At 32.9% G+C, this 11375-nt stretch overlaps 2 protein-coding genes across 2 annotated transcripts in view; both read right to left on the bottom strand.

Moving 5' to 3' along the window:
• The window catches only part of LOC117181178 (ankyrin-1-like), a gene marked incomplete at its 5' end in the record, with an annotated part of 8394 nt that extends 1665 nt beyond the window's left edge, over positions 1–6729 (bottom strand). The window contains 2 exon segments of the mRNA XM_033373746.1: positions 5676–6570; positions 6603–6729. Of these exon segments, the coding sequence (XP_033229637.1) occupies positions 5676–6570; positions 6603–6729 (1022 nt within the window).
• The window catches only part of LOC117182272 (receptor-interacting serine/threonine-protein kinase 4-like), an 87346-nt gene continuing 82679 nt past the window's right edge, over positions 6709–11375 (bottom strand). The window contains exon 2 of the mRNA XM_033375392.1: positions 6709–7586. Within this exon, the coding sequence (XP_033231283.1) occupies positions 6730–7236 (507 nt within the window). The 5' untranslated portion in view covers positions 7237–7586 and the 3' untranslated portion in view covers positions 6709–6729. The remainder of the gene's footprint in view (positions 7587–11375) is intronic.

Here is an 11375-nt window from a genome sequence, read left to right on the forward strand (position 1 = left end):
TTTATACTCAGGTGTAAAAAATAATAAAACGCATAGCTTACTCCTTTTTTGAAATAGCGCATGGAGTCCTAAATTAGATCTCTGAAAACCAAACCGAGTGCCCCTTCCCCAAGTCTTTTTGTTTGTTTACATTATTTAATGAGTCGAGACAAGACAACTCTGGCCGCAACGACGTCCGTGGTTGCTATCACGCATATTTTTTTGTTTTATTTTCCTTTTACAACAAATAAAAAAAAAACCTGTAGTACGCTAGGGGGTGGACGAGGGGGAGGGTCGACGATAATGCCACGGTGGACCACATGGTGGGAGTCACAAAGTGGCAAAAATTGAGCCACGTGGTTTATGGAAGCCCCCTATGTGTTAGGTCAAAATTAATGTCAGTTTATGGTATAGATACCATATTACAAGGTAGTGTATACGGTACTCATAACTCAAAAATGAAATCTATTTTTACCTATCTCTTACGGATTACGAGATAATTGTTGTTAAAAATAACAATAATAGAAGGTTCCCCTCGGGTCCCAGTGGAACGTTTACAAGCGGCGGACATTTTACACACTCAGGGAACGTCCCACCCTACCGAAAGAAATCTCTGAGTTTTCTTTAGCGAAATAGCTTAGCCCATTTGAGTCTATAAACAAAGTCGATTTGAAACAAAATAGTCTCGCAGATAGTTTGAGAGATTTGGGTCCTTTTCAAGATCCTTTTAGTGGTCGTTTTAAGAGTGGTGCGACGGTAATATAATGTTTCTTTTGTATTCGTCACGTACCGGGCGGGCAGAGTTATTTACAGTAGTTGGTCGTGGCTAATTCGCTCTCCCTTTTTAAATTTCTCTTCAAATTATTAACACTTTTTTTTAATTAATGAATTTTCTCATTATACTTATTTCTAATTATAACTTATATACTGATATAGAATTTTCTAGTTGAATTCAAAAATGTTGTCTTTTTTGGCGTATCTCATTCCATTTACGAGAAAAGTTCTATTAATTCCAATTTTAAGCATTAAAAAAAAAGTTAGATATATGAAGTCATCGAAACCCATAGATTCCGAATTATTATGTTTTAGGCTGTTAACTATGAAATTAAAAATAATCTACTTCTAAATTTTAATCCGAAAGCTTAACAAAGGACCCTTGAGTGTCGGCTACTCTATTCAGATGGCCTCTCTGCTTGTTATTTATGATCGTACTCTTATTTCAATTTAGGGAAGGATATTTTAAAGCCTTCAGATCATTTAAACGAGCTTCCTGGACCTTTAAAAATACCTACCTGAGTGCCTGCGGAGAATTTCTTTGAGATTCTTTGATCTAAAGAATTTTTAGTATATACTCAAAGATTCTTTTCGGTAGGGCAGGCACGTCCCCGGAACGTTCCGTGCTATCAGGGCAGATATGAGAAATAATATTGTGATAAGAGGATTAAAGATAGAGAGCGGAGAATAAAACGAGGGGTGGAAACGCTGCTACAAAGCATAGGGTGGGTTAAAGGCAAGGTAGGGAAAGTTAGGCTGGAAGGCAGAAAGGAGAATAAAGTGGCGGTTGTGGAATTGAAAAGGTGGGAAAAAAAGTTGAGGGCAATGTGAAACAAAAATAGGATAAAGGATAAGAAGGTTTTCATCGATCAAGATTTGATAAGGAATTAAATGGATGTGCAGAGAATGCTGAACGATAGGACTAGGAGGGAGGATTGAAGGGAGGGCGGCGTTGGCAGGGTATCGGAAAATTAAAGTAGACGAGAAAATGTGGGCATGGGATGAGGAAAAGGAGGTGTTGAAGCAAGTGCAGAGGAATTTGTATCATAGGAAGAAGGGGGTGGGGGTACAGCAGGGTGGAGGAGTCTTAAAGGTGATGTACTGGCACGTATCAGGGGCAAAGAAGAAAGCTGAGGATTTCTGGAGGTATATCCAGAAATTTGATGTGGTGCAACTGGTAGAGACGGGGGCAGAGAGAAAGGAATCGGATAGAGTAGAGCCAAAATTGGCTCCAGAAGGCGATCGGAGTAAAGAGGAAAGGAAGGGCTAGTGGGGGAATTATAACAGGGGTTAGGGATAGATTAGAGAAAGAAGTTTATGGATAGGAAGAGGGCGAGGGCGTGCAAATTAGAGCAGTAAAGATAGGTGGGGTAACGTATAAATTTGTGACTGTGTACAACAAGGATGGGATGGAAAGGAATAAAGAAAGGGTGGAAGACTTACTAGAAGAGAAAGAGAGGAGGGTATAGTGGTACTGGTGAATGGTATGGCAACAGGAGCCAAAGAGGGAGAATACACGTATCTGAGTAAGAGGGAGGTATCGGTGATAGACTATGTGATCATGAATATGCAAAGATGGGAGGTGACAGAGAAATTCGCAGTGGCGGCATGATGGGGAAGAAGGGTCTTTACGGAAGAAGGTGACATGTACGAAGAAGGCGATAGATAAATATCAGGAACAGTTGGGAAAGGTAAGCTTTGAGAGGGAGTTGGTGGAAGAGATAAGGGAGGATCTGAAAGAGAAAGTGGAAGGGTGTAGGTATTTAGAAAAAAGAAGAAAGGAGTGGTGAAGTCGTGGTAGGATAGGGGATATAAATAGATGAAAAGAAAGGTGAAAAGAAAGTCCAGGAAGTGGAAAGAAGGAACTGCGAAAAGGGAAGAGATAATTAATAGGTTTAAGAAAGGAAGAATGGGTATAAGTGAGAAGATAGAGAGTGAGGAATAGAGGAAATTTTTTATACATTCATTTCAGGGATCAGATACACGAAAGAGAGATGAGAGGATTAAAAGAACGAGGGACGAATTGTTCGATTTACTAGTGATTTGTGTCACATTGCATAGTTGCAAGAAATATGCCTAACTATATTGTCAAGCGGGAGACAGGAAGAACGAGTTATAACGGGGAGTCGAGCGTTTAAATATAAGGAGAAATTGTTAGAAGTGTGGGGAAGTAAGCTGGTTAGGGAGTGTTGGTGGGAGACGGAGAACAAATGTAGGGGTGGGAAGATGGAGGTGTAAAGGAAAAAGTACTGTAGAACGAATGAATTGCAGATGGATGAAGTGACAAGTATGTACGAAGAAGGAAGGTATATGAGATGATTAAAAAAAAATGGCTTGAAAAGAGAGAAGGCAGGAGGGGAGAAGAGGATAAGGGAGTCAAGGTTTAACGGGAACTATGTGCGGATTATGCCAAAGGATAGAGCGCTATATTTGCGTGAGAAAAGATATAAAGGAAGTCAGGAACTTATAGCAAGGATCAGATGCAGGTGCATGGATGATTATAATAGGTTCTGGCTGTCTAAAAAAAAAGAGGATATATGAATTGTGAGGGAAACGGGATGCAAAAGTTGTGCACTGTTTGGAGGAGTGTAAAGAGGTGTTAAGGAGTGGGATAAACATTGAGGTAATGTTGCATGAAATAGGGGCAAAAGGGCAATAGCATGGGTGAAGGGGATGATGGGTAAGTTGGAGATAAGTTTTAGGTATTAGCCGCGGAGGCAGAGGTTGGCAATGCGAGGCAAAGCGAGAAAGTAGTGACATGCTTGCGACGTGAAGCGAGGAAGGCTAGGCTATATGGTAAGAGCGAGCGGGCTAAGAGATAAGGTGTGGTTGGATGTTAATTTTCAACAGGTAGTTTGTAAGAAAATGTGAAAGAAAATGTAAGTATAAGCAAGACGATTTTTTAAGGACAGCAGGCTGAAAATAAACGTTTATCTATCAGTAATTTAAAAAAAAAGCTTAAAAATCTATCAAAACAGATGAACTTTCAACCTAAAAAGATGAATTTACAACATAATTGTTGTATTTTAAACCAAAAAACTATTCTTTTAGTCAGGAAAAAAATATATTTTCAGCAAATTATAATTTGAACGGAAAAATAATTTGTAATAAAAAATTGAAAATTCCTACTGAACTATTTATTTTTGAAGTTTTTTTGTTTATATACTTTAAGGTTATATAAATATAAGTTTCTCGTAAAAACTCAAAAAAATTTTAGAAGATTTCAGTTATGTCAACAAAATTATCTAGAAAACGTTAAAGAATTTTACAAAAATTTTGTAAAAATTTGAGTCGGTTTGAAAGATATTGAGGACCTTTTGACGTTTGGAAACACTGTTTAAAATATCGTACAAATTTTCATAAACCTTTGTAAAATTTAAGATATTTTAAATCATTAAAAAACTTTTAAATTTTATTTGGAAATTTTCAAAAAGCAAAGTTTTGTTTTGTATTTTTGAAATCTTTTAAATGTTGAAATATTTTTTAAATCTTTTCAACATTTCTAAATATTTCTTAAGCTTATTCGAATTTTTATAAATTTTGTTAATATTGCAAAATTAATCAAATTTGCGTTACAATTTTCTACATTCATTTCCGAAATGTTAGGAAATCATTTCAAAAGTTTTAAAATATTTAAAAATATAGGAGAATAATAGGGGCATCAATTATTTAAAATGAAATGAATGCAAATATCATATTGGATTCAACATGTAAGACATAAAACTCCTCAGAACTAAAAATGGAATGGTGAAATATTCTGGTTGAAAAATTAATGTTTAACAAAAGAAATTAAACTTTCAAACAGTTGAACTGAAACACAGAAGACGAACTTTTAACCACATAATTGAATCCTCGGCCAAAAATGTTAATTTTGAACAAGCATGATTAATTTTTTAACCAAAGACGAATTACCAACAAAATACATGAATTTTGTAACAAATACTTCTTTTTTTAAACTTATGAAGGATAAATTTCAAGTCAAAAATGAAATAGCTAAATTCTCAGAAATAAAAATTAATTTTCAACAAAAAAGGTAAATTTTCAACCAAAAATGTGAAATTATAATTAAGAAGTTTTAACAAAGTAGTTCAACTTTCAACAACATAGTTGAGTTTTCCACCAAATAGTTAAATGTCTAATTAAAAAAAAGATGAATTTTCTACCAAGAAAATTAATGTTCTATAACAAAAGACGAATTTTCAACAAAACACATCAATTTTCAACAGAATTTTTAAGGCAAAAAGACTATTTATCTAGAAAACAGTTGGATTTTGAAACCGAAAAAATGATTTTTTAACAAAAAAGTTATCAAATAGTTAAATTTGCATAAGACACTTGAATGTTTAATTAAGCAATGGAATTTTTAACCAAAAATATGAATTTAAAACCATATAGTTAAATTGTATACCAAATTGTGAATTTTTAATCCAAAAAGACGAATTTTCTATAAAACTGTTCAATTTTCAACCCGAAAATGAGTATTATCTAAAATTATGAATCGTCAAACAAATTAATGTTTTTAGTTAGTTTAAGTTTAAACAAAATAGTTGATTTTTCAACAAAAAAGACGAATTTTCAATCAAAAAAGTTGAATCCTTAAACAAAACAGATGAATTTTTGACCAAACAGTTATATTTTTAACCAAAAAGGATATTTTTTCAGCTATATAGTTGGATTTTCAACTAAAGAATATCAATTTTTAATTAAAAGGATCAATTCTGAAATAAATTTCAAATATTTAATTTATTACTTGAAAAAATTAATTTTCAATCCAGTAATGTAATTCTTAATCAAACGAGATGAATGATTACTTTTGCATATTACAAATTTACTTGAATCTTTTTAAATTTTACCCAACAAAAAATATCATAACCAGGGTAAAAAGGGAAGAAGTACTATAATAACCGGCTTTCATAACCTACTTGCATGTGTAATTTACGTTGGCACCAGCTTCCAAAAGACTCCAAGCAACTTCCGTGTGTCCATTTTTCATTGCAACATCAAGCGGTGCTGAATTGTTTTGCGATTTGACGTTTAAATCTGGCCCATTTTTTAATATCATTTCAACAATCCTCTTATTTCCAGACTCGGCAGAAAAATGTAGTAGGGTGTATCCAGTTTTCAGTTCCTCTCCATTTCCAGCATGATAAATTTTGGAATCAAAGACATATTCAATCGCTCTTAAGACTGAAACGGATGGTAACTGAAATAATCTTTTCACATCGACGCCTTCCTTTAAGAGTATTTATACAATTCCTTCATGTCCACCTTCAACAGCTGCAAGAAGAGAAGACAGCACATCAGTTACTCCTTTTGATTCGAACATCGCTCCACGTTGGAGAAGCAATTGGACAATTTCTTTATGTCCCATTTGGGCTGCTGAATGTAGAGGCGTCAATACGCGCTTCGAAACTGCATTTGGATTGCTACCTTTCTCAAGCAGCATTTTTACCACTTCGGTATGTCCGTAATAAGAAGCAATATAAAGCGGAGTATAAACCTCTTTCCACTTTACAATCGTAATATCGCGATCACAATATTTCGATATCACTTCGTAAATCTTCGAATCTTCATGTTCAGAATCAAGATACATTCTAAGCTCAATGATCTTCTCTCCCACAGTATCAACTTGGGCTCCCTGCTTCAAAAGCAGTTTAACTATTTCTAAATTTCCCTTTTGAGCTGCGATGTGAACAGCTTCCGCACCATTGCTCGCCTTCAAACTTGCAGGGACTCCTATCGCCAAAAATAATTCAACGATATCTTTAAAGCCCTTTTCATCCGCTAAATGCAAAGGTGTAAAGCCTCGCTCCCTGGCTGTAGTAAACATTGAATTGGTACTTCATTTGGCATTGCACCATTTTCTAATAAAATCTTAACAATTACCTCACTTCCATTTTCGATTGCAACATGAAGAGGTGTTTTGCCAGTAATGGGAGAATGTACATTGACGACTGCGTGATTCTTTAGGAGCAGTTATATAACTACTTCGTTTCCTCTAATAGCTGCACAGTACATCAGCATTTTGTCATTTTTTAAAGTCATAGAAGAATGCCTGGGGTCCAGCGTTTTCTTCAATAAAATTTGCATTGATTCCATACTACTCTTCTCAATTGCCCAACACAATGGAGTTTTTGCATCATTATCTTTCATGTCGTGCTTGGCACCACTCCGCAGAAGGATTCTAATAACCTGCGATTGTCCGTGTAACGCTGCTACATGAAGCGGAGTCAAAAAAATTTTGGATTTTGGATTCAGATGTGACTTTCTAGCCAAGAGTACTGGGATTATATCGGTGTTTCCAAATTGCGCTGCAAAGTGCAGAAGAGTGAATCTACAAGGCCAACTTTTATTATTGATGCTCTGTTCTATGCTTATAAAGTAGTCTGAGATTTTAATTACTTCGAAATCGACGGGCATTCGCTTAACAAGCATAGCTACTACTGGCAACCCTCCAGAGCTATTAACTGAAAATTGGTACATTTTCGATCTCGTATGAGCATTTTAAGAATTTCTACATATCTATGGAGAGTGGCTACATGAAGAATCGCCTCGTTCCTTTTTTCTTTGTAGGTTCCTAAACCATCTGTAATTAAGAATTTGGTTATTTTTAAATGCTTATTTCTGAGAGCACAGAATATTAAATCGCAGCCTGGAATCCATGATTTCAAGATTTTGTTCGAGACCGGTGTGATTATGCGAGACACTGTTTCGGAGTCTCCAGTTTGTACTGCAGAGAAAAGCTGTTCTTTGAGGCTGTTGAAACTTTGTTCTTCTCTGGCTTCTGTCATTTTTCTGAGTCAGCTTTAGTTTAGTAGACTGACGAATACTGCCTAGAACATAATAAATATAAATGCAAGGTGGACACTCAAGACTCAGAATGAAATTCCCCGTTTTAAACATTATTCTACGGTATTTAAATTACAGATTCAAATCTTTAAAGTTGAATAATGCATCATTTGAAATATTTTAAAAAGTTTTTTACCGTCAATAAAAAATATCCAGGGAAAACATTAAATTGAATCACATTTTATACATTTAAGAAAAATGCAATCAAAGTCTATCAAGAAGTGGAATCTAGATAAACTACTAAGCACATTTGATAGAAATCCTATACAATTTTATTAAGCAAACTTCACAAATCTAATTCTATCAGTAGCTTATATGAAAATCTTATCTATAATTCAATCAAATGAATTTCGCAAATAAAAATCTATGATTAAAAACACTATAAAATTGTATCTTCACAAGACTTATATCAAATCCAATGTTTCGGATTGCCGGAAATTTCTTTTCTATCCGTCGATAATTCTTACAATTTTTTTATCAACAGATTCTCATTAGGACACTATCAAATCTTACCTATACAGAACTTACATCAAATCATATAATCCGAAAATTCGTAATTTATTTATTAAAAAAAGTATAGCAATAGCTTCTCATTGTAATTCTATGAAATTGTATCCGTCGAGAAATCTTATACTTTTCTATCAACATCTTCTCATTAGCATTATTCTATGAAGTCTTATCTACTCCAGACTTTTATCAAACGAGTGGTCGGGAACCATAAGGGGCTAGCCCACGACATTGACAAAATTCACTTTTTTGGCTTTTTGTATTGTCCAATCAGTTCTACGTGTAATGCTTTTTTCGGTATGTGAAAAAATGGAATCTTACCATTTTTAATAATATAACAAAATTCCTCAAAAGTATAAGATTTCCCCACAATTAGAATTCAATAGAAACTTTCCAGGCTGTGGTAAAAAGGATTTGATATATCCCAGATAACAGTGCGTGAGGGCGTACAGTAGCCGCACGACATTATAAATGTTTACCAAAAGTGAGCACACTATGTGTGCATGACGTGCATCACAGCGTGCGGCAATTATATGCCCTCACATCGCACGTTTTGCGTGAGAGCGAAATTAAAAAAATATTTTAGTATGAAATAAAAAATATAATTTTTTGATTTTGAATCAGATTATCACTATATCATAATAATTGCAATAATTTCTAAATTAACAAAAAAAATATTAAATAATTGTAAAAGAATTTGAAAAAATATGATAAACTTCAGAATTTTTTTTCAACAATTGCCTCGTTCGGTTATGATATTATTACATTTTCAATAAGAAATTATTGACAGAAAAGTATAAGACTTTAGTGGATTTTTATTTAAAAAAATACATATTGAAATGGTTAAGAATTTGGGTTATTAGCAATTTTAATGAAAAGAGCAGTGAATATCAATTTATTTTATGAAAAAATCTGAAGGGCATGTGATACTTAAAAAATTGTCGATATTTCCAGTTTTAGGTTCCCCGGATTTTTTTCTAGAATAATAAATATTTTGTCTTAAAAATTTGGGAAATGATATCGAACATGCTAACGGACGTCCACACAAACTTTTTTTTGTGTTTTTTTTCAAACAAATTTTGATTTTGTTAACAACGTGTGTATATTTCGAGGTTATGTGTGTTACAATTCTCCCAAGCGTTACTTCCAAACTACACAATATTTTTGGCAGAAAACTTTGGAATTACAAATAATCATAGTAACTAATCTCCCGGAGCTAACCTTGTTTGCAGGCAATTAAAAAAGTTTATTTAATAAATAATTTCCAAATTATCGGAAAGGCAGAGATGAAAAACGACGTAACCTCAAAATAAGGCATAACATTTTTATTTAGCAGAATAAAATTTTTTTATTACACCTCAAAAAAGAGTCCGGGGACGTCCGTTATGATATTTTATAGCATCTCCGTATTCAGTTTTTAAAAAATCTCATTTTTGTGGGAAGAAAGCAGGAGGAACTGTACCCGACTGACCACACGACGAAGTATCACATGCCCTTAAGCTAAGACTTAAAATTAATTATTAACTGTAAGATTTCTTGTTAATATTGAATTGAAATTTCTTCCCACTAGTTCCAAATTGGTGGCGCTGTAGTAGCTATCCAACAGGCGTATAGGGACACTAGCCCATTTTGCTTTGATAGAAATCAATATCAATTATATCCGCATTAGTGAGGTCCAAATTTATACTTGTAAAAGTCCGATTTTCGATTTTTGGTGATCGAGCCCCCCAATTTGTTCCTTTTCCGAAAAATGAAAATCTGTAATTTTATTTGAAATTATCATGAGGTTTGCAATTTAAAAAACTTGGTTTTCGAAAAAATGGCAAAAAAAGTACTTTTAATAAACTTTTTGTAAATACCCTAGAACCATTTTATTGTATCCGGAAAATTAACAAAAAAAAAATGCAAAATATTAGTATTCTATCAAATTCATGCTCCCCTTATAAGTCATGAAAAGTTAATATCATTCGGGATAACTGATATAAATTTGATGAATGTCGAGAGCAAGTACTTCTTGTTTCAAATATTTTGGAATTTTTTAAACGATTTTCATTTGTTTAAACCATTTTTTCCCTTAAAATCGTAAAAAGTTATCATCTAAAATTAATGTCACAATGAACGAAGGATAAGAGAAACGTTTTTTTCAATGGTATTTGGTAAATATTTAAATAATTTTAATTTGTTTCATTTTCTTCTCCTGTAAATTATAAAAATTCATTTTCTCAAATTAATGACCCAATTAACAGATTTAGAGAGTAATATTTTTTTCTCAGGATATTTAGTAATTTTCTTCAGAAGTTTCATTTGTTTCGACATTTTTTTCCTGTAACTCGTAAAAAGTTATCCTTTTCTGCATATTAATGACACATTCAACAAACGTTTCGAGTACTATTTTTAGGTTAAGATATTTATCAATTATTTAAATAATTAATAATCAATAACCTGTGCCTTTTCATAGGGAAGATAGAGAAAAGTCTAGTTTTTTTCGAATCTCTTACACTATATCGCTTATTATTAACTATGTCCTCATCTTAGAACGTATGCTACATACTGTTTAAACAAAAGGAATTTTGATAAACAATTAAATTTAATCGATCTATGTAAAATAATCCTTTTTCTTAAAATCACCCTCACAGATTAATGGGATCTGTGAATTAAAAATAACTTTTATGCCGATCCTTTATAAATTATATAAAGGAAACAGAACAGAGAAGTGATATTATGAGAAGAAAGGACTATACTTTTCTTAGAGCAATTAAATTTAAATCTTTAAAACACATATGATATACGTTCTGAGATAAGGAAATACTGAATAATAAGCGACATAGAGTAAGGGATTCGGAAAAATTAGTATCTTCTTCACCTTCCCTATGAAAAAGCAAAAGTGACTATTAATTGTTTAAATAATTGCGAAAAATCCTAAATAAAAAATTATTTCTGTAAACATTCTTTAATTATGTTAGTAACTGTAGAAAATAAAAACTTTTCACGATTTACAGGGAAGAAAATTGTTTAAACAAAGAAAACAGTGCTTAAAATATTGCTAAATATCCTTGAGTAAAAAAATATTATGCTTTCGACATCCGTTAATTGTCATTGATTCCAGAAAATAATAACTTTTTGCATTGGATACGAAAAAAATTGTCTAAACAAACTAAAATTGTTTAATTAAGGGCATGCGACACAGTGGGATTCCTACATTACCAACCTCTTTTTTCCATTGAACAAAATTTTTTTGTGAACCATAGAACTTTTTTGGTAAATGA

This window comes from Belonocnema kinseyi, chromosome 10 (genome assembly GCF_010883055.1).
Source record: "Belonocnema kinseyi isolate 2016_QV_RU_SX_M_011 chromosome 10, B_treatae_v1, whole genome shotgun sequence".
Lineage (NCBI taxonomy): Eukaryota > Metazoa > Arthropoda > Insecta > Hymenoptera > Cynipidae > Belonocnema > Belonocnema kinseyi.